General features: G+C 42.3%; 1 protein-coding gene across 1 annotated transcript in view; it reads right to left on the minus strand.

Moving 5' to 3' along the window:
- Positions 1-41: 41 nt before the first annotated feature.
- FREM3 (FRAS1 related extracellular matrix 3) overlaps positions 42-23,620 on the minus strand; it is a 70,142-nt gene continuing 46,563 nt past the window's right edge. The window contains exons 8-24 of the mRNA XM_005440921.4: positions 21,939-22,148; positions 20,525-20,722; positions 19,738-19,902; positions 18,644-18,826; positions 16,923-17,053; positions 15,083-15,241; positions 13,543-13,846; positions 11,477-11,608; positions 10,860-11,191; positions 9,218-9,410; positions 8,375-8,479; positions 8,005-8,132; positions 6,960-7,094; positions 4,900-5,026; positions 3,671-3,858; positions 3,437-3,583; positions 42-2,691 (exon numbers count right to left, since the gene is read on the minus strand). Coding sequence (XP_005440978.2) covers positions 2,161-2,691; positions 3,437-3,583; positions 3,671-3,858; positions 4,900-5,026; positions 6,960-7,094; positions 8,005-8,132; positions 8,375-8,479; positions 9,218-9,410; positions 10,860-11,191; positions 11,477-11,608; positions 13,543-13,846; positions 15,083-15,241; positions 16,923-17,053; positions 18,644-18,826; positions 19,738-19,902; positions 20,525-20,722; positions 21,939-22,148 — 3,368 coding nt within the window. The 3' untranslated portion in view covers positions 42-2,160. The remainder of the gene's footprint in view (positions 2,692-3,436; positions 3,584-3,670; positions 3,859-4,899; positions 5,027-6,959; positions 7,095-8,004; positions 8,133-8,374; positions 8,480-9,217; positions 9,411-10,859; positions 11,192-11,476; positions 11,609-13,542; positions 13,847-15,082; positions 15,242-16,922; positions 17,054-18,643; positions 18,827-19,737; positions 19,903-20,524; positions 20,723-21,938; positions 22,149-23,620) is intronic.

Here is a 23,620-nt window from a genome sequence, read left to right on the forward strand (position 1 = left end):
TTTTTTTCCTCTTAGAGCGTTGTGAACACTTTTTCCAATATGATCGATAGAATTATTTAGTTGTGTTTTCTTGTTACAAACCACTACCCATCATACCCCATTTCTGGAAATTCTGTGGCACTGACCTTGCCTTTATTGAACTGAATTTTACTGCATAAATATACTTTATTCTTTGGCGTTAGCGGAAAGGCCAGGTATTTACCTCAAGAACGAAATGATCAGCGTACATCCAGACTGGAACAAAATGATAAGATTTTTTCTGCTTAACCAGAAGAAAATGAACCAGAAGAAAGGTAAGTCAGTCAGTCATGCTGAAGTTTGTATTTAATTAGAATGGCCTAACAATGGTAGAATTTTTATTGCAAATAGCAACAAGTCAGAACAGAAAACTTAATATGTAAAACAACTCGCTTCTCTCAAACAGCTGCGGTAAATGCAGAGACAGTCTCGATTCCTGTGAGAAGAGCTGCTGCCAGCTGAAGGTGTGCAAGGCAGGAGCTGTCTGGCAATCCCCGCTGTTCCCTGGACCAGTCAGACGGTACCATGGCCACGTTTCCTGTACTGTGTGTCCTTTTTCGTGTATCTGGCATGTAATGACTGAGGTGAAGTTGTGTTTCCCAATGCCATCATCTAATGTAGCATGATTTTGGAATTGATTAGGAAAAACCCACAGAACAAATGCTTGGTTTTGGCCTAATTAAGAAGGCATATCAAAAGGCACCATTGCTGTGTAAGCAGAGAAATGCAGCCCTAGAAAAATCAGCTTTTTGGAGCTTAAGCACTTAAGAAAAAGCTGAGACCTCACACATGTAGATTTCATGCACAGCAGTACAGTTCTTGCTAGTACATTAAATGAGTTCCTGTTTGCAGGTTTCCTCATTTGCAGACACCAGCTGGAAGCAGGTGGAGTAACTGTACTTTTTGAAAGTCAGAAGAACTCTGCACGTACAGCAGAGTCAACAGCCACTCCGCAGCACTTCACAGGCTCAATTGGCATGGCAGCCCTAGAAGAAATCAGCCGAACTGCTTAGGCATGGTGTACCCTAAAACAAAAATGCTGCAGCCTTCCTTTAAAAGCATCCCTATTCACACAAAAAACCTGAATGCCACCAAAACTTTATAACCAGCCTTAATTAAAAACCTTTAGAGGAAGCAGGAGGAAAAGATTTGTTAACTATTTAAGCAGCATTGCCTTTGTGCTCGCAGTTTTCAAGTGCCAATATGAGGAAAGCCAAAGCAACCAAACCGTAATCTCCCAAATGACATCCTCTTAGTTACACAAAATCCGTTTTTTTTCAAGCAGAAGTAAAAAAAAAAAAGCAAACTATTTGCTCTAGGTGATACAAGTGCATTCCCCCAGTGCCATCTGGCAAAATAAGCTACCTTTTACAAGTATTTGCCTATATTTTGATGTTATAATCAAGCAGAGGAAGAGAGGCAAATATTGTATAATTATGGGAAAGTTGTTCTGAAGTATTAGATTGTGTTTAAAGGTGTTTGAAAGCATTTAAGCATTAACATATTGTTTTTCTAGTGTAGCTTTACAATATAGGTCTTACTGATCGCATGTAATGCTCTCCTTACAGATAATTGCAATTACAGCCTTACCTGTGTGAGGCTCCTGTCCATGTCCGAGGTCCTCATAAAATTTGAGACAGAACTGTTGGTACCATTCATTTAAAAGAATACTGTCATCTGCTACTTAGCTTCCATTCTAATACTACTACCTTCTTCCTTCCTCAGCATTAATTAATTAAAAAACCCCTAACAACAAACAAAAAACCAAAACCCGTTACACAAAAACTAGATACTGTACATGTCATCAAAACCACCGTCTTCTAAGCACCAACCTTCCGTGGTGGATATAAGGCACATTTACAGCTGCATATTCGAAACATTAAAGAAAAACTAGGTTTAAAAAAAAAAAAGAGAGAGAAAAGCACCAACTGTCATTCATGGAGTTTGAATTCCATAAATGCCACTCATATGTGACCCTAGTACACCTGCCCTGTCAGAAATAGCTGCTCATTACAAATAATTGAGCCAGCATTAGAACTGGAGCAGCCAATCGTCTGTGCAAAGGAGTCAGCCAAGAGCTAGATCTGAGAGCCTGCGTTTTGGTGACACGACATGTTAAAAGACAGGCACCCCGCAACTTGGCTAGACTTCTGAACTGTCACTGCTGCTGTGTTGTACGGTCATCGTGTCACTGCCACTGGAGTGGCTGACGGGCGTTTTGCTTTTCCCAGCAGAGGGCTGCTGCCTCTGCTTCAAGAAAAAAAGAGTTACAACCACCGTGCAGACCAGAAGCAGCAGTCCTGTCAGGCCTCCAGTAATGGGTACAATACCGTTGCCAGAGTCCCCACTTGCAATTTCCAGTACCGGCCTGTGATGCGGCGTGCCTGCTGCGACCACATCTTTGTGGATGATGACAGCTTGGTCAGAACGGTCAAGTGCGACATGCTGGATATTCGTGCCCCTGTTTTTATCTGCTCCAGTTTCTTGCATGAAGACTGGGTAGTCAGGGTTGGCTCTTCTGCTGCGTTTAAAGGCTGCGGCGCTAATTCTTCCTTTAGCAGAGGACGGCACATGGCGATAGTCCAGGCTTCTTTTGCCATTGTGCCTCTGTGCATTTTCTTTCGATTGAACTGTGTAAATCGTATGGATGTACCATTCTCGGCCAGCTGCCACCTTAAAAAAAACCAAACCACAAACGCACCAGAACAGCCCCCTCATGCACTATAAACTGAAAAACACCAAGCATCAGATTCATCCAGACAGATGTCCCCAGTTTGCTGCCAAATATGGCTAATTAAAGTCAATGGCAGAAATAGGCACTTGGAGATAGGATTAATCTTTCCTTAATGCAGCCTGCTGAAGTAGGTCAGATAGAACATTGTTCTAAGAGAGCCTGTTTCTTTCTAGAGTTAATGCATAAAAGCTACTGCATTTACCTGACGAACACTAGTCTTAATTTAGGCAGGAAGAACCCCACTTTAGGAGACCAAAAAAAGACTTGAGGAATTTGAATTAATCTGACTTAAAGCAGGATGCGCAGTTGTCTTTTTTCTCTTTTTTTATTTTCCTATCATATACAAACCTTTTTTTTTTTTTTTCAGTTGCAAGAAAATCAAGTCTAATTTCTTAGTTTTCTTCTGCATAAAAAGGCCTCTGTGGTAAGCTAAACCAGCGACTTCTGCTCCCAGCCCCAGGCGTACGTGTCTGCAGTAACAGCAGGGCTGCAGAAGGGTAGCTCCGTGTTACAGAGCAACGCTCTCATTGTTTCTGTACTGTTAGGGAGAGCGAACAAAGCAAAGCTGTTGCTGAAGCCTGTCACTGCCAACATAGTCCCCATGATTACCTGCACGCTCTGTTCTCCACCCGTCACCTTTTCCGTGTGAAAGAATTTCTGGGATACACTTACCAGACAACTTACCTGGAAGAGTGGAGCAGATGACAGGCTGAAACCATCCGAACCAGGCTGTTTGACTAGAGGAAAAGCATCTGCATGATCAGCTGCTAATGTAGCATGAAACTCCAGGTTTCCAAAGGCTCTTGCTTGTGTCTCAGGTTGAGCTTTATCCTAAAGGAAGTAAGTTTGGTATTTCCAGATTCACATGGAAATCAGCAATCTAAAAATACATGCTACCATAACTCATTGTTTACATACCAAGATCTTGAATCTGTACAAGAGGGAGGGTGAGTCAGCCAGACATCCGTATTCCTGAGTGTCTGGGCTGTACTTGGGCACGTACCCGTCGGCACCAGTGCAGAGGAACACCTTCTCGATGCTGCAGCTGAAGGAGTCACCGAGATTCTGAACTGGATCCACCATCACTCGGCCATAGATTTCAGATCCTGGTAAAGCAGATAAATGCATTTTACATTATAACAGTCAATTTAAAATTATTAAATCAAGTTATTACCAAACCGTTGTTATTAAAAATTCTCAGGACAGGAATTATCTAGCTTTAAATGTATTTCCCTTTGCACGAGAAGACAGTAGGTTCCATGACTGTTACTACTAATTTAGCATGGACTTTAGTCTTTATTTTCCGTTATGATTTGTACTGACGTTCAGTTCCTGCAGTGCAGCTCTTTTTTTAAGCAAGCTTTTCCCTTCTTTTCACTAGAGGGCAACCCATATTCACATATAAGAAACTCCCCAACCTGATAGCATTATCTCAAGCAAAAGAAAGTTCTTAACAGGGCATTTGGGATTTAGACTGGTAACTCAAATAAGGGATGGATTAGAAACAAAATTATTTCTGGTCCAGCACCGCCATTACCAGGAGTTTCCCTGGAACCTGGTAACAGCTCCAGTCAGTGAGTGAATACAATGGTGTGAGAGCACCTGCCCTGAGCCTGAACACACAAAAAGAACAACCAAAAGAAGGTGCCAGGTGCAGTTATTGTGCATCCAGTCTGCAATTGAGAACAGCTGCGTGACCAAGTCAAGGAGCCTCAGGTGTACAAGTATTCAATTCCTGCATTTCTGACTAGAATAACCTAAGAACTGAAATTACTTGGCCTCCTCAAAATGGGGCAAAATGTTACAGTGTGGGCGGCTTCAAAGCAAAACAAGCGGAGTGAGGGGAATATGTGATTATGCAGTAACTGAGCAAGAGTTTCCAGAGCTGCAGTTGCAGATACACACACTTAAATTCTGCACCTACCTTTGGAAGGCTTTTCCTCTCGGAGCCCATAAATGGAACTGAAGCATGTTTCAATTACACTAAATTACATCATATTTTAGTGCCTCTGTATTTTACTTTTCTGCAGTGGAAGTATGTAGACCACATAAGGGTTATAAAACTAGTAAAATACATATTCAGCTCTTGTTAGAAGCAGTCCTGTTCTAGCTTTCCCCATATGCTGAATGTACAATTGACATTTTACCTTTGGTAAAGGCTACGTCAGCTCCTTCTCCAAATCCCATTGAACCGTCAGATATCCAAAGCTCCTTTTTGGACAGCAGAAACATTTGAGTATTTAGACTGAACTCTGCTGCCACTGGGTCACTGACCTGTAGGGAAAAGTGATAGGAAATGATAAAAAAATGCCTTGGTTGTAGCTTTACAATGATCGTTGTACACCACTGCCACAGCAGTGATGCGTGGATCAAACCTTTCAGCAGTACACAGCATTTATAAGAATCCCTCCTATACACGTACATACATAAACCTCTCCTTGTGCTTTTCTGTCACAACCCATTAAAGTACACAAACGTAGCGCTTTGTTTCAGCGTTGGTAAGTAAACCGGCAAAAGGTACCTGAGGAAAGAGATACAGGACAGCAACGTATCTTTCCAGTGGCACTTGCAAAAGTTACTGGGAGAACAGGGCTGTGGGCAAGGGGCCGATAAAATAGATCGGGACCGGAACCTAGCTCGACACCCGCTTATTTCCCCTACTCTAAACAACGCGCGTATTCAACAAGCACAGGATGGGAACCCTCGTCTGCCCCTCCTGGGCCCTGGCTACACTGTACGTGTTACACTAGAAGCTGCCTGCAATTCGCCCAGAAAAGTACCGTGGGCCGTGCCTGAAGGCCAGCCCAGGCTTGCCCTGCAAGTAAGTCCAGTCCTGTAGTGCAAGGAGAAGTTGCTCCCAGGCATCCCCTTTCTGCCTTCCCCGCTGCAAACACCTCGTGGCTGCAGAAGCCCAAGAGAGCCCAGCACGTATCGACAGAGGAAGCTGGCACCAGCCTGCTGATCTGTGCCTGCCCTGTGCATCTGACACTCCAGAGTGCTGGGAGACAGGTGTAATGCCCAGGAGAGACAGTGGGGAACAGGAGGGGAACAGCTCTCCAACACAGAAATAAGGTAAAGAACTAAACTGTCTTACACCAGTGTTTAATCTTGTTAACCACAATAAACCCAGCATCCAGGGGCAACAGTCCTAAGGGATATATATGTGTGATTATACGGACAGAGGTACAAAATTTACTTCATACGCAAATGCTACTACAACTCTGGTTATTTTCTTCCTCATCATTTTCCTTTTCCTGTGTAACTCATGTCCTGAGTTGCAGCATGAAGTCTATTGCTGAAGCAGTATCTTTAAAGTAACATTTCAGCTCAACACCGATTGATTTAGCAAACACGACTGAGACATGCATGTAAGTGATACAGGTGTCTGCACACTTGCCAGAAATGCCACACAACTGGGTAACGAAGCAGAAAGTTAAAGAACATCTCCAATGGTCAAAAGGGCTGAACGGCTCTGACTGGCACTGACAAGGCCTTTGAGGTATCCAGTACTTAGAAGGTCATTTTTCATGTATTGACTGAAGGATGCAATGTCACATTTAGAGGTTTTAAAGTTTGGAATGTTCACTAGAAGTTAAGTCTCAGATCCTTGGTCTCCAAATGCTAAGTCATTCCTCAAGCTCACCGCAACAAAAAAATCTGGCCCTTGTGACAGTCCACAATAGTAAGTTACTGCTACTTAGCACACTGCCTTTTTTCTTTTTTTTTTTTTTTTTCCTTTAATAGGTACAGGAAAATTGTCACAAAGCCACACTAACTCCAAATGAAGTGTTTCGCACTGCTTGAGAAAACTGAAACAATTCTATTGCATTGAATCTCAGTTTTACAAAGCAGCCTCAGTTAACTCTGAAAATAATCTCACTTAGAACTGAGGAATAGGCTGGACTAAGAGGTAAATAAATAATAAATGGAAAACCAAGATTCTAATTACTGGAAAAAAATCAGCTTAGTTTGATTTTATCTCACCTGAAAAGATGAGATCTAGAGCAACCTACAAGCCCTGTAAAACTCCTGAAGCCATCTGAAATAACTCCGTGATGTTCTCTTGACACCTGGTACTGGATAGCCTATGCCAGAACATCTCTTGCTGGTTACAAAACACCTTCTTTTGAGCTTAAATTGGCTTTTAGCTGGTCTTGGCCATGAGGCTTTATGGAAAAACATGCAAGTCCCATGTAAAACGGTGTACCTGTTGGAACCTGATGTCCATATCAAACGCAATTGGGTCCCGTGGGTTGCAGATGACAGGGAGGGCATATTGCTGGCCGGGTGCAGCAGTGCAGGGGATGAATTTCACAGTGTAAGTACCTGAGTAATCTCGTACCTGTGAGAAGATTAGAGAAATGAGCGTTTCTCCACAGCCTACGAACAATCACTTTTTCAGCTCACATTGCCCCCACGGTGAAGCTGAATTCCCAGCAGCATCCTAAACACTTTTGCAAACGTGGACGTTGCTGTTTATGACCGTGGTGCTTTACCTCACGCACGCAGCATGGGCAGCAGCACTGTCGGCACTCCTCAGCAGCACAGGCACGGCGCTGACACATGCTGTCTCTCCTCTACTTCTCTGTCAAAGGATAATACAGCACACCTGCTATCAGGCCTCTGAAGAGCTGACCTTCCCGTGGTGGTGGGAATCAACCATGCCCATGTCCAGACCTAACCTACTAAATCTGACTAGAAGTTGATTTTGCTCATACTTTTAGTGAATGCAAACGGCTCCTCTGCTGCCAGCTCAGCAAGAGCTGAGTAACTGGGCTGTGTCCCTCTCACAGAAGCAAGACACTCCTAAGCAAGCCTCTTCTGCCATATTTGAAGCGCAGACTTTGTCACCACAGTAGCTCCCACTGGCTCCTGAGCTCCACAAGAGCTAAGCAGCTTTGTCACACGCCTAAAAATCCAGCTTCTCTTAATGGCAGCCGCAACTCCTGGCTCACAGTTTCCCAGCAATGCTGGAAGAAGATAACATTAAGGCAGATTCTTCAAGAGATGCCACAGCTCCAGCACTGACCTGCGCAACAATGGTACCAGCTAGTGCTAGCGGGAGCACTGGTTCAGGCCTCTGGACTCAAGCTCCAGGGATTGCTGGCTGTCCGTTATGTAATGAAAATACATGACTGCATCCAAATGAGCTGACGCCTACTGATCTTACAGTGCTGACAACCGCACAGGAAGTATGTTAAAAACTGACATTTCCTTTGCTTCCTTAAATTCAAGTCTGAATGCAGACTCACAGCAAAGTCAGAGATAAAACTCCAGTGCTGCACAGGCTGGTGGAATGTTGGCTCGCTTCGTAACAGACTGAGTGTAAACGTGAGGCCAGGGTGGTCAGCAGACATCACCATTGATGCCAGAGATGTTCCTGAAAGAATAGAAGGTGAATTATAATTTGCCATAACTAACAATGCCTGGTACAGTATAAAATTAGCACACAAAAGCAAAGCAGCAAGAGAACAGAAAGAAATTAACTTACCCCCCAGAAAAGGAAATGCCTCAGTTACCCTTCTACACCGAGGCAGACCCTTTTCTGGGGTGTCCTTCTCTGCCAAGTAGACAGCACTACAGGTACTCTGGCTAGCACAGATGGACAGGCTGGCTATGCACCTGGGTGGGACATCACCAGCTGGCCCCGGAAACGAATCTCTGTTTGGAAGTTCACCACTAGTCGCCCTTCGTCATTGATCCGCATACTTGTGGGATAGAGGGAGCCTAGGGAGGAAAATGCCAATGATTTTACCCACCGACATTGCCCAAGCGTGTTTTTAAAGGAAGGTTCTTCATGTATTTGTTTGCATCTGGGGATCTGCTTCCTCACAGATACTAAACCCTGTCACATTTATTGTTCTGAGAGAGACCTCCAAACCCACCAACTCCAGAAGAAATGTACACATTTATACCTGCTAATGGTTCGATCCATTGAGGCAGGTTTTGTTTCTCCCTTTTGCTTACATAAGACCAAGACTCACCTGAAGTCTATCCACATATGATGATAAAACAGAGTGCAGGCAGGAGAAAGGGTCTGGGACTTTTTGTCACACAGACACCAAGGCTGCTCACTCCCGTAAGGTCCCTTTTGCAGGCACTTCTCCAGCACAGGGATATGTAAGTGCTTCCGTTGCCCTGTAACTGTGCACCAATTCAGCACTGGAGTCTTATCTCTCCATAAGAACATCTGCTTTAGGGTTGGTCCGTGCATTAATTCATCTCATTTTTTATAGATTAAAACCAGCATGCAATTGAGGGAAGATTCAAAACATCTAGTTTAATAACATACAGCACTAAACACCAAACCTAATTGTCCTTTGGGTGGGTGTTTTAACCGAGGGAGTCAGCATGCTGTTACTGCTTTTGAGATTCTCTGCACTAAAAAGCATCAAGTTACCAACCACATCTCCCATCATCAGAACAGGATGGAGTTTAGAAATGGTGTCATCTGAAACAGCTCACCTTGGAGCTCTGATTCAGGAGGGCTGCCTATCCCATCTTTCCACAGGATAGCTGTGTCGTACACGAAGGTGAGTCTCAGTTCAGACTGCAGATCAAAATGTTGCCAGCCACCAACGGCAGCAGGGGAGTGGAAGACGTAGGAGACAGAGAGAGGAACCCGCAGAGTCACATACGACTGCACCAGATTTAAGACCTGAAAAATATTGCGGTACCAGGTTACTGTATGCAACCTGAAAAAAATTACTTTGCCAACCTTGCATTCTCATGAATTGCACGCTTTAAACCGGAGCAAAACCATCTGCACAGGAACATTTTTTTATCTGTTACTGGCATCACTATTATTTCAGGTGCTGCAAACACCTCACTTCATAATGTCCCCAAATTTTTGCCAATTTAACATTACAGGGTTCATACCGCTTCAAAAAAAAAGGACCATCTAAGATTTTGTTTTACTTTGGAATAAAAATAACGAAAACAACCCTTCAAAACAAACTCCACAGAAACTGAAGGAGGTCTAAATGGAAGTTTCAGATCAGAACCACAGATTCCTTAGGCATTCAGAAAAAAACCCACAAATTTAGAAATAAGTTCTGTAAGTAACACCTCCCTTTAAAACAGATTGAACTCTATAGATTATGGCACCCTGAAACACTGCAATTTACAATTCTGAGTTATGGAAGTCTCTCTCTACCAAGCAAGCAACAAGCAACCAGAATGGGTGGCTAAGCAAATAATTAGTAAACAAATCTTCTTTGGCCACTGAGCACCCATGGAATGGGAAAGCATCAAGCTGCTGAACCAAGGCTGATTCAAGGCAGAGCCAGCACACAGGGTCTACAGCCCCCTGGAATGTCCTCTAATTTAAGTGAAATTGCTGTAGGGCACTTGTGTGTTGGGTTATTTTCCAAGGAAACACAATGTGCTGTCGGACACTGCACAGGGGAGCCACCATGCCTGCTCTGTGACTGATGTTGATGTAATATGTATCAAAGACCTGGAACAATAGCCTGGTTTACTCAGGCAAATTATATGGAAAAATCATATTTTGGGTAAACTTTTGTTTGTTCCTTATCAACCAAGCTTCTCTTTAGAAAAACTCACCTACTTGGCAGCTCTGTCTAAAGCCTGAACACTGTCAGCCTACATTAGAGCTTCTAATTAGAAGCGTGGTTTGGGTTTGGTTGGGTTTTGTTTGGTAAAAGCATTTTTTTCTGTAGCCTTAGAAAATACTTCCAGGGTCAATAACATACCACATGCATATGGTTTATTTCTACAAGGCAATGGAGTTGTAGCCTCTTCTTTGACTATGCTGCTACATGGGCTTTGGGTGACAGCACAAGCATGTACACAGTTCGGAAAAGCTCTTCTGAGTCAAAACTGCAGTTTCTAAAATCCAGACTAGGAGCAACAGCAATGCAGTAAGCTGTGCTCAGTTAACAGGAAGATGAACCATGGTTGCACACAGAAATACAGTACAAAGGAACAAATCTGTACTTCTAAAAATGTTTGTGCGAAGGGAACCCGTGTCAAACTGCTTGCATAGTGACTAAAACCTTTCTCATGCAATCCTTAGTAACTTTCCGTTGGACTTGTGCTTCCAAAGCCTCGTGTTGAGAGAGGAAGGCACTTCAGTGCCACATACCTGCCCATCTGTGCCAACGGAGCCACTGCAGTCCGTCAGCAGCTCAGACATGTCATAGTAACTGTTGAACTCCCAAAGGCAAGCCTCAAGGTTGAGGTTCTGGTAGAAACGCAAGGTTTTGGCAGACCGCAGTGCACTGCTGTACTGGTAAGGTGATGTTTCTCCAATCACTTTGGGGATCTTAATTTCCTCTGTAATAAACCCATGTTTGGTCTGGATCTCATTATAGTCCAGTAGGTTGGAGCACTTGTGGTGTCCCACACGAGTGCCGTCTGGGCTAAGTGTTAGCTCAAAGTTGGATAAAGGGCGCGTGGAGATAACTGGCAGCATTCCTAAAACATAAATGTCACATGACCCATTAACATCCTGAATGAAAAAGAGCAGATGAAGTATTCATTAACCGCCTGTGAGCATATTTTTAGACTTGGAGTCTGGAAACAGAGGAGCTAGGGGCACCCAATGTTTCATCCATACATTAACCTTACAATTGGCAAGTTGTTCATTAAACATGGATTATTCGTGGTTCTGCCACAACGCAGCAAACTGTGGAGACAAACCTGTGGGAGAAGAAAAGTCCAAAGCAGCAGTCCAATTAACCCTCACCACTTGATGCTTACCATCTGTATGGGGCATTGTGACTGTTAGTCGGATCAGATTGGGATAGTCAGGATCGTCTGGACCCATGTAGCGAATTTTAGCTGAGAAAGGTTCTGCTCCTACCGTTCCTGGGATGCGAGGCTGGCAAAGACCTGAGCAAAGGAGAAAGGTTTGTAAGATGTTGTATCTGTGTTAAGCAGCTTGGAGATGTCTGTCTATAGAGCTAGGTCAGAAAAATGCAGAAACACCGAGATGCTCATTAGGGAGCTCCTCACAGCTCTGCTCAGGCTGCCTGGTCTAATCCCTAGGGAAAAGAGGTCCTTCTCCAGACAAGCGAGGGCAGTGGTATGGAAACACTTCGATGCCCAGCAGTGGCTGAGGAACCCGAACTCTTCATAATAAGGATTTGTTCTTCCTCCCTAGAAACTGGGAGATGGCAATTTTATATCAGCCTTCACCTTGGCAGCCATCGCTTACTGAAGTGAAGGGCAGCCTTCACAATCACACCTGAGCTCTTGCCACAAAAAGCAGGCTGCCTGAGGGGAGCCAACATCTTGCAGACTAAACTACATAGGGGCAGCTTGTGCTGTTCTGCAGGGTCCATCACTTACACTGGAAAGGTATTTCAGCTTCTTTTTCTGTGTGTGACTGAGGCAAAGATCATTTCTGATTAAATTAGACAAAAATCTGGCACTTTGGGAGCATCACAGTAAATCCGCAGAGGAGCTATGGTGCATAATGGACACTTTAGACCTATAAATCTAACACTTAGGAGCCTCAGGGAACCTTGAAAACTTCACAAGCCACTGCCTAACTTGCTAACAATGGAAAGCCTCAAGGGAGCTACTTTTCAGCCACTGAGCATGAACTCAACTGCCTAACACCTTGATGGATTTCAGACCAGATTACATGCCCAAAAGTTTCCCTTCCTTCCCCAGCTTGTGATCTTAACAAAAAATACTTCCTCTCTGCACAAGCCTTGTCTTCTCTTGAGGACAGGCCACTGCCACTACAACAGGACCGTCACTAATACCCTGGCAACACAAAACCTTTTCAATTCTTCCCACACAGTTCAATCCTACTCAGGGGGTTTGCACTGTGGCTGGAAGAGATGGAGGTAAAGGGCTCTGCGTTGCAGAGATGTAGCAGAAGGAATGAACTGCACAAACCAGCGCTGAAGCAGCACAGCATGACCCACTTGCATAGTCACTAAGCTGACTACAATGAAAACATTTTAGTCTAAAGAGACAGAGAAGAGTCACCCCCTAGCACCCAATATTTTGGCCCTGTGAATCCCAAAATGCAGTGGAGTCAGGCTCCTGCTTTAATTTGGGCAGAATAGGACTTTAAAGTAACTTCCAAGTAACTGTTCTAGTCACTGACTGAGCAAAAAGATGCATTTTCCTCAAATGAATTTCTGGGGAAAAGCAATAGATTAGATGTACACATCCAGGTATGGATCACAGTTAAGAAACCTGAGGGATGTGGGCTAAACCCAGAATTAGGATGTCTCCCTGCCTTCTGAGGCAGAGTGTAAGTTCTCAGCAGAATCACGCATGCAGTGCTGCAATATCTGAATTTCCTCAAGGGTTTCACGCCCCTACACTTTTCCAGCACCTCTATTTTAACTGTCTGAATTATGCAGTCTTTAGACAATATCAGATTCAGTATACCTACAATACACCCTCAGCATCAGTAGCTGTGTTGTTTAAACTAAAACCACATGGAAATAGAGGCGTATCCCAGATATGCATATCGAGACAAGCAAAGGACCCAAGACTGGGGAAGTCATATTCTGCTCTAGTGACTAGACAAATTAGGTGTAAGAAATCATTATCACCCATACACCCACCAATCACGCACATATGACCTACGATGGAAGCAAAGTCACGAAATACCAGACCTGATGAGATAAGTTACAAGATGTTTTTGCTTTTCACTAGCAACAGTCCCGTACTGGTATGAAAAAGAACTAACTAACATACAAGCACTAATGCCCTAAACCAAAACACTCCACAGCAGACCCCCATCAGCTGCAAACACTTTTCCAAGAAAGGCCACCTAATTCCCATCACGAAAAACTTACCTTCCTCTCTGTTTACTGTATAAATTGCACTTAGCAGCTCCAGACCTGCATTGCCATTGACGTTCACAGCTCGAGCTGCACACTGAAGCCTGGAGCCTGCTTGGAAGTATATAGAGTCCAGGGAGATGGATTTGGTGCTGGTAAAAAAGGTGTTGGAGTCCACTTCCCTCATCGGGCTGGTGACACCATCACTCCCACTTGGAGCACTGACAAGCCAGCGGTACATGGTCAGAGTGTCATTGATGTTTTCTGTGGTGCAGATGGATCCGGTTTTGTAGTAGTCTGAATACTTGGGATTGCAGGCCTGTGGGTTGGCATTTAGACAAAATAAAGGAGGTTATCTATTCTTACTTACACCTGCTCCAGGCAAGCAAACTATTAAGCATTATTCTAGCAGTATTGTGCTTATTACTAACGCTGCATCAGCAAAGTAAGACCTTCATGCAGGCACACTGCATGATTCCTATTAATTGAGGGGATATGAATGAATGCCATGGGGCTTTTAAAATTGAAAACAAGAACAAACAAACATAAAACCAAACCTCAGACAGCTGTGAGTTGCTGTTATGATTCCCGTGTCACCTCTAACCCCACAAACCTGGAAACTGCTAGTACTAACTCAAAAACCTGAACTATTATTTGACAACATCAAAGTAAGTTCTCCCAAATTTAGACATGCTAGCTTGAAAAATCCCAGTCTGCGACCACTCTTAATAAATTAGAAACTGTTAGAAACATGAAATAAGTGGCCTGAATTCATACATCCCTGGCGAAGAGCTGCCAAATTACAACTGCACCCTTCCCAGCAGTCTGTTGCTGCTTCCTCACAATGGAATCAAGCAGGAATGAAGATGCATGTGTGCCTTTTGCAACTGCAACATTCATCTTCCCCCCGCCTCCCAAAAAAAAAAAATAAAAAATCGCCCTTGATCAACAGTTTAAAACACCTGACTTCACACAGAAGCAGCAGGCACACAAGTCCATGTCCCTCTGCCAGCTCTGTCTGGGAGAGCAGCCTCCTGCAGATGGGACAGATGGCTGATCCCAAAGGCTGTTCAGTCAACTTTGGTAAAATCTGCTGCTCAGCTGCTCATGGCACAGCTCTGCTCACAAAGTCAGAATGCAAACCGCTTCTGGAAAGCTCCGTATGGCCCAGCCACTGCCCTTGTTTGGGCAGCACTTCGCTCCTCTGTGCCTTCCTGCATGCTCAGCTTTGGGTTTAGAAATCTCTGGGTTTCTGGCCTTACTTCTATGTGTCCAAGTCATCCCCTGGAACTGGTTAATTAGTTTGACAGCACAGCCAGTACAAGAGACCTATTTAACTCAGCAAGAAACACTCACTGCAGAAACAGCTGTCACAGGTTAGGGGCATTAGTAACCCTCTCTTAGAAGCTCTCCTCCTGAGTTAAGACAGCATAAAGACAACAGCCTGCTGCTTTTAGTTGTCATTTTCCAGAATTGAATACTTTTTCAATTTTCTTACATGCTCCGGAGCATGGAATGAGTAAGCTGGACAAAAGCATGCTGAGGCAAGCCTTACCGTTACACAAACAACAGGATAGCCAGTTGGAGGGTGTGGATTCTCTTTGCTTTTAGCAGTATTGTCATACATCAGAAGTGAGACAACCTGAGGCACAGCTGGAAATGTCACATCTGCAACGCTGTCCATTTCTTCAATGTACACAATGGCTTTACTCATCTGAGTTGAGAGAAAGAAAACTTTATGTATACTGCTGAAAATGAGGAATGGAGGGAGAAGGAGAAGTAGTGCCTGCAACTTAATTTCTGCCACCAAGCTCATTCTGGTTTTACCCAGGGTTCTCTGATAAAATGGTGGCTTGTATCAAGGAAGATTTACTTCTATGGGTTTTACAGGTTTTCCACTTAAAACCTGTTCACCAGCAACTAGCTGAACATTAAGGAAGAATTATTTCCCCAAACACTACAAAAAGGGAAATTAAAATATTCCAATTTTTCCTTAAACACCAAAGAAGTTAGTCTTGGCAAACAGTCCAACACACACCCAGTTGCTCACTCACTCCCCAATATTCAGCATGGCAGGAGGAGAAAATAGGATGAGAAAGCTCATGGGTCCAGCTAAAGACAGGGAGATGGTTTACCAATTACTCTGATGGACAAAACACACTCAACTCAGGGAAAATTAATTTAATTTTTTGCCAAATAAAGTAGATTTGGGTAGCAAGAAACAGAAGACAAACATTAAATCACCACGTTTCCTTTTGATTTTCCCATGCTCAACTTCACTCCTGACTCACCTACCTCCCCCAAAACCTTGCCACAAACATAAAATACAAACCCAAACCTTCAAACGCTCCTAAATTAATTCCAGAGACCATGTACTGTACTAGCTTCAGCCTACACAACGATCTGATCTCACTTGACAGCCAGTTCAGGCTTTTACCAACTTAAGTATGAAGACTGTGCGTTAACTTTGGAGCTTCTGTTTTTAAAATAGGGGCCAACAAATTTATCAAGGCATAATATACATGATGTAATGGATCCCAGGGCCGTAGTTTCTCTGCAGGTAGTGATTTACTGTATATAGTATTGAAGTAAGAAGCTGCTAGTGTTTAAGTCAAATCAGATGTTAAATACAGCCCAGAATGGCAGGCGGTGCCTTTCAGAACTGTAGCAGCTCTAACACTTGCTGCGCTCTCCTCTGCCTTACCAAAATATAGAAGAAATGGGAAAGGAACCTATGCCCATCTGTCCCCACTCATGCCTGCCTCCCTGCCCACAGACCTCCTACCACAGGAACGGGCGAGAAGGCCTCACTGAGCTGTACGTGAGCCCATGAAGTCATGCAGAGCGCCCGTCAGAGCATCACAGCATGGCTGCAGCTGCTGCATCTCTCCACACATGTTTTAGAGAGGGACTGACGCAGTCTCTCTATTGTACTGGGTTGGGTAGCAGCTGGAGACACAATTAACACAAATAAAAACTGTCAGTCACAGCTGCTTGCTTTCTTTTTCTATATTTTTAAATGTTTTGATACTTTTCACCATCTATAATAGCAAAAGACAGAACAGGTTTCTACAAGCCAGTCAGTGCACTATACTTTCCTAAGAGGTACACCAATAACTTGGGAAGAACAAGAGAGCTCCCCACTGCCAAACTCTCTGTGAAGCAGGTAGTGGGTCACACATAAAAGCTGTAATTCGAGACTTCTAAACTTTGTTCAAAGTGTGTGGATTTACAGCTAATTTATACCAGGATTTAGACAGGTATGCACCAAATTGACCACAGGAGCGTGTCACCAACAGGCTGTCATGCATGCTGCGAGTACATGGGTTTTTAATGTTTATGCAAACAAAAAAAAATCATTGCAAATGGCAAATTTTGTTGCCAGCAGTGGTTACCTGTGTCTCTGCTACCATGTTCTCATCAGCTTTCAGGTGGACAGTAAATGCTTCTCTCATTTCTCGTATGCCATCATACAGAATCTCCACTTCAACAAAATGTTCAGTTTCTCCTTCTTTGAATTCAAGATCTGATTAAAAAAAAAAACAAACAACAAATTAATGCAAAATCAAGACCCAAACATTGTTTTCTTTTTCAGTTGTGATCAAGTAACATACTCTGTTGCAATAATGTGGTTTTGCCCTAAGTAAAACGGAGTAGTGAACTGAGGTGTTAGTATCTGTTCCTCAGCACAATGATGAAGTAAAAGTAACCCACTTTTGCTGGACAGAAAAAATGAATACAAGTTGATATTGATAACTTGATGGAAGACTTAAAATAACATCAAAACATAACATCCTGACACAATTTTGTGCCTGGCCAACTAGTTTTCTTCCAAACAATTGCTGGACAAGTTTCTGAATTAGTGTGGACCAGGGACGCAGTTTGCACGCAGAGGTCCTGCTTTCAGTGACAAAGAAAGTTCAGCAGAATGGGTCTGCATGCCAAGGAATGGTCCCAGATATATTATTATACCAGTACTGATACTGCCTCAGGCTCCATTTGCAGTGCATATTTAAGCAGCATCCAAAACACCTGCACTTTGAGCTGAAAAGTCAACATTCTTGGCGCTAGGTCTTTAGGAGACATGTTCATCTATATGAAATCCCAAGACAAGAATGGTCTATTAGAAACAGGCATCCGTGGTCCTTCCTCCAGAAATCAACTGGCTATTGTTATTTCTTGCTAAAAGCCAGGAGGAAGTGGTACCCATTTTTCTGACACCAGCCCAGTCAATAGCAAGAATACTCAAGAAATGAGAGACCTTGTTTGTTTGTTTATTTTAATTGTATTCAAGGTCATACCTCCCCCCCTGCAGAAGACACTGTAGAAAAGTTACTCCCCAAGGGAGCCTGTGTAAGCACCAGGCTTATACATTGTTCCTGTGAGGGTGACACTCCATCCAAACCACGTCACTACCATGAAAACAAATTGAAACGCAATAGGTCACAGGAAGAGAAGATGGGTCTGTAAGCCTGAGGTTTGAACTCTTTCCTGGGAGACAGGGGACCTGGGTGCCAGCTCCTAGGGGTGGGGTTTTCTATGAAAAGCATCCCACCACGGGCAGCTCCTTACTGTAAGTGCTTAAGCAGATCTCTCTTCCATACTGCTGGATGATGAACGCAGAATAAATCTAGATAATTGCCTTAAAATAGCAGAACCAGGAATCAGAGTATATTCCTGTATCATCTTAAGCTGTCTATCATAAGAATATCCCAACCCTCTTGCCACCTCAGGGGACCTGAGGGCAAAGCTCAAGAACCAAATTCTTCTCAAACACATGATGGGTAGGTGACAACCTCAGCTATGTGTGAACTCTGATTCTTACAAAGAAATCCTGAGTTTGCACTCCAGGTTAGGAAATTCAAAGTAGCCCAGACCAAACAGGATCTTGCATCCAGTTCAATCCCTTACAGGTCCCACAGTTAGCTTGGAGACAGGCAATACTCAAATCTCCTATTCCAAAACACACAAAATAAAGCAGGAACTCTTAGTCTAAAGTACGGTATTTGCCATTTGGATATCAAAGCAAGAATTCAGCTTCCTGCCCAGTATTCATTTGCGGGAAGGCACTTTCCAAACTAATCTTTCCCATCCCCACACCCAGTGAAGCCCTTACCTTCTGACATTGGATTGTAGTCTTCTCCTGAGGTGGCTGAGCCATCCTTTGTGTGCACTCTGACAACAGATACTTTGGAGCTATCACCGAGGCGTAGAACATGGATTCTTACTAGTGCAATTTCTCCAGGTTCCTCAGGCTCCTGAATGCTGTATTTTATTTCAGAGAATGTAATAACTGGTTCTAGATGAGAAAAGAACCTCAACGTTAAAAAAAATAAATAATAATTTTCTAATATCAACTAGACCAAGTGCAAATAACTTCTCTGAGAGTGGGTAATCCAAAAGGAATGAGAATGTCATAACTAACAAACCTGAAAATTCAAAGTGATTGTCTGGTTATTAATATATTTGATTTATTGATTGCTACATGGAATGATCAAAGTGAAATACTTTGGAAACTGGAATTCAGATAGAATTTTGTAGCTATTATTAAAAGAAGAACACCTGATCCCCTGGTATTTGCTTTAGTAGAGTCTGAATGGAATATTTAGACATAAAACATGTTTAGCTTTTGAAGAAAGCAGTGACTTTTCCAAGTTATTTATTCTAATGCATTGGGAAAGGTATGGGATAAATCTGATTTTCTTAAATGACTCTACAACTTACAAGGAGTCCATTTTACAGCACTATCAATTATGTTACGGTTTTTTTGTTTGTTGTGGGCTTTTTCTTTTGTTTTTACATGTCATTTGACATCTTCAGATGCATAACCTGTACAATCTGTACATAAAAGTCCCTATTACATTCCTGAAGGTTTTGTGAATTTGACCCAAGGCATCTATGGTTCTTTCAACTTAGTCAAATTTCTGATACTCTTATCAAAGCAACACATATACAGCAATAAATGGAATGGAAAGAAACAAGTGAATTTCTCAATTTCTCTCCCCATTATCTCACAAAAGGCAGAGCCAGTGATGCATCCAGAATAGAATAAAAAGGTGCAAATTCAAAACATAAAAATAAAATACTTGACAGGATTTTTAAAAACTTGGTTGGGTACTTTGAAAACTGTTGGCCCAAACACTGAATGGAATTAGTCCCATTTTCCCATTTGCAGCTACATATGTAATCAACAATTAACAAAAAACTCACTGTCATCTTCATCTTGAATCTTGATCATTGTCTCTTTCTGATCCCCAATGGAAGCACCAAAAGTAGAATTATTTTTTGGTGTTCCAAGCACCAATCTGAATTCCTCCTCCTCCTCATAAATTACATCATCCTCCAGAGTTACCACACAGGGCTTCTCAGTTTCTCCTGCAGAAAGGTATCAAGCGAAAACAAGACCTTATCATCATGGGAACACAAAAGACCAGGATAAAAATGAAACAAAACCCACATCCCAAACTTTTTCAGGCTTGCCATAGAAAAGTCTCAAGGACATGGAAGCAGAGACTAGCGTGGACTGGCACACTTCATTTTTTTTGTTGTTGTATTTGAGTCAATCTCTGCTAAGGAAAAATCCCATGACACTCCCATTGTGATGGGAACTAAGCAGCACCTTGCGCAGCATTCAGCAGGGTGTTGTATGGGGAAGAATCTGCTGCTCCAATTGGCTTCTGCTGAAGGCACTGTATCAGTATTATTCCTGCATATTCTCATGAAAAAGTGCTAGGCTCAAAAGTATAGGAGAGGATGTTCAATATTCTTTATTAATAATTCTTTATTGTTTAAATTTGGCCATATAAACCTTTGAAAGTGTGGCTGTCGCAGTTATAAAACTATTTGTAACTAGTCCTGTGCTGCCTTCTTCATCCACAGAAGCTCAACTAGCATAGCAACTCCCAGCATGTCCCGGAAGTCTAGCTCTTATTTTATTATCAGATTACTCATTAGACAAAAGTAACACATTATTTTCAAACTCCAATGGGAAAATTACCTGGGAGAAACACCACTACAGAATCATCTGTATTTGGCCTCTCCTTGTAGTCCATCGTAACCTGGGCAGAACCCTGACGAGTATAGCAACGCACTGTGGATTTATGGTTAACGTCACCGCTTCGATAAATGAGGGCCACCAGCTCTTCATCTTTTTCATTTACCATGTACATTGGTTCTTTGAACTGGACTTTAGGTACTGACAACAGAACATGTATCGCAAGTTGAAAAGGACCCTCATACACGGGCAGAAAATATTAACCACATTCAATTTCAAAACAAAACAGAACAAAAAAGTAGCCTTTTTCTTTAATTTAGCATTTTATTTGCTAACCTTTTACAATAAACTGAAGAAGGTTCAGATTTACACATGCTTTTTAAACATAGATTTTGAATGTATATGAATTCAAACACTTTCCTGGTCTACAGCAACTAATTGCAAACTTAGTACTAATTCTGTCACCAGTCTTCTTACAGTAGCTAGGACTTTGTGTTTTTTTTAAAAAAAACCAGCATTTAAGCAATCTCTGAGCTGTGGAATTATTTTCTATAAAGCAGTCTCTTTTACCTTTAATGCAGGGAGGAAGTAGGTGCATGATACCACAAGGGCAGAAAGCGGTGACAACCACAATTCCTCCTCCACTGAAGTCAGTATCATCCTTCTTGCTGACTTCAATGAGTATTTCACAGTGAAACTGTAACTGCACTTCAGAGTTCTATTTGAGAATGAGCTTTCTAAAACAATATAGCTTCTTTAAGTCTTTGAAGTGCAACAAATCTGCAGAAACCTGAGGCTGCTGAGAGTCAGCTTGGTTTATTTACCAAGTGCTGGAGAACCTCTAAACGGCGCTGTGTTGACTGCTGTTTACTTTTTTAGAAGTTTTACACCTACCTTGTTTTTTCCCCCGCTTAAAGCTGCTCTAGAAGCGACAGTACAATTACAGCTTCATGCAATAGCATGAGCATCAATACTTGCATAATTACTTGAAAAACTTCGCTCTCTATGATTTTTGGTGTTCAGATATTACTAGGGGAAAGAAGGTTTAATTCCTTTGGCTTATCTACCTTCAAAATGAATATTTTGTAGCCTTAATGCACCAGGCATAAACAAATGCACTTTCAGCTCATGGCACAGTCCCACTATTACGTTTAGTTGTCCAAAACAGTATCTTCAAGTACATCATGAGAAGGAAGACACGCCAAAGAAGCTGCACTATAGCCCTATGTTCCAACTTCAGGTGTAGCACACAGCTGTTAATCTTTATAGTGTAGCTGGGGTAAACGATACATCACAGCACTTACACACACAGCAATTTATGCTACTGCCAAGAGAGCTCTTCCACCTTCTAAGTGCACTTAAAACACTAAAAGGAAAAACCCTTGAAAAAACTCTCCCCCACCCCCTTTACACTTACAGTCAGTGACGGTGTCATTGATAAAGACAGTAGTTCTGCTAGGGTCTCCGAGCACTGCATTTGTTGGCATGCATAGAACTAGCTCAAACTTCTCCAGACCTTCCAGAATAGGCTGGCCCAAATCATCAAGGATGATCACTCGTAACACTTGCATGTTGACTCCAGGTGTAAAATCCAGGTTACGGCTGATGCCCACGTAATCAACTCCAGCTGTTTGGGAAACAACAAAACTTGTATGGTCAGTTGCTACTATGTGTACATTTGTGAGGTGTGTTTGCAGCAGTTTCTACTGCTGTCCTGGAGAAAATTTAATTTAGATTTTTGTCATGTGCAAATAAATTTGGGAACAGTGAACATACAGTGCAACACACACCAATACATATCCAGATCATCATTTTGCTCTTTATGCCATCAGCACAATTAAAACTTGTTTAAGAACCCTTAAACTGCAGAGTAACAGGCTACAGCCTCAACAACATCCAACAGACCTGCTGTCCACAGCAATAAAATCCTTTTGCTCAACTCTGGACTGCATACATAAGATTTTACTTAGCTATTTACCTTTAAAGGAGCAGATGTGTGTCTAAGATTAGTTCCAGCTGTACCTTAAGGAAAAGCATCTTGCGCTACTAGGCTAGCTCACTGAGCTTGCAAATAGTGCTGTTACCATGATCTCATCAATGGAAAGGAGCAGGCAGCTTGAATGCAGGTGAAAACACCTACAATGGCTTTTTTTGTTTGTGTAGGAGACTTTTAAATCTAAACTGAAAGATGTATAATGACTTCTTCCTTTGCTTATGTCCCATTGTTTCACTGAGATTCTGTCTCCATCATTTTGCACTCTTTTTAACCAGTGTTCCTCCCTATCCCCTCTTAAATGTTCTACTTGTTGCTTGTAATGACAGCAATTCTTTCCCTTCTTAGTCACAGTATGTTGAAATTTACCTAAAAGTAACTGTGCCTTTTTCTGTTCCACATCATTTTGTAGCCTCTGGCTTCTCTGCATAAAAGCTGACCTCCCTGGTGGGCTCTGTGCATTATGAATAGCCACAATTCTTGCACAGGTTTTGTTCTTTCCTTAATCAAATATTGTGTGCACAAGCATTTCACATGCAACCATCTTTTAGTGTGTGCAAAAATCTATAAATACTTGAAATTAGGAAAAGATTTAGTGAAAATCATATTTTGTCAAAAAATCATAACTAGGCTTTAAAAGAAATTATTTTTAAAAAAACTATAAATACAAAATTAGAAATGCAACATTTTAGTTTGCTACTTTGTACACAACACAGAAGATCCTGTAGGACCCAGTCGAATTTCTTTACCTGTAGAGTGAGTCTCCATGTAATCATCACGTACACTGTCTATTTTGCTAACCACTTGCCTGTTCTTCAGTAACTGTAGTCAAATCCTATTTTCATATATGTACGTTATAAGTTCATTAACTGTCCCTTCAATCACACATGCTGCATTACTAGTTGCTGTAATTCTTTTATTTTGGTAGTAAATTTTATCATATATCACACGCATTAAAAAAAAGAGAGTTTTGCTTTCAGCTTGATTAATATGAAAATTTCTGAAGCCTTATCTATCCCTTGCCAGTGTGTCATCAATCTGTTGGGCTGAACATAGAAATTCTTGTTAATGCAACTGATTTTCTTGACACCAAGCAGCTATAACTT

The sequence above is a fragment of the Falco cherrug genome, chromosome 1, assembly GCF_023634085.1.
Source record: "Falco cherrug isolate bFalChe1 chromosome 1, bFalChe1.pri, whole genome shotgun sequence".
NCBI classification, from domain to species: Eukaryota; Metazoa; Chordata; class Aves; order Falconiformes; family Falconidae; genus Falco; species Falco cherrug.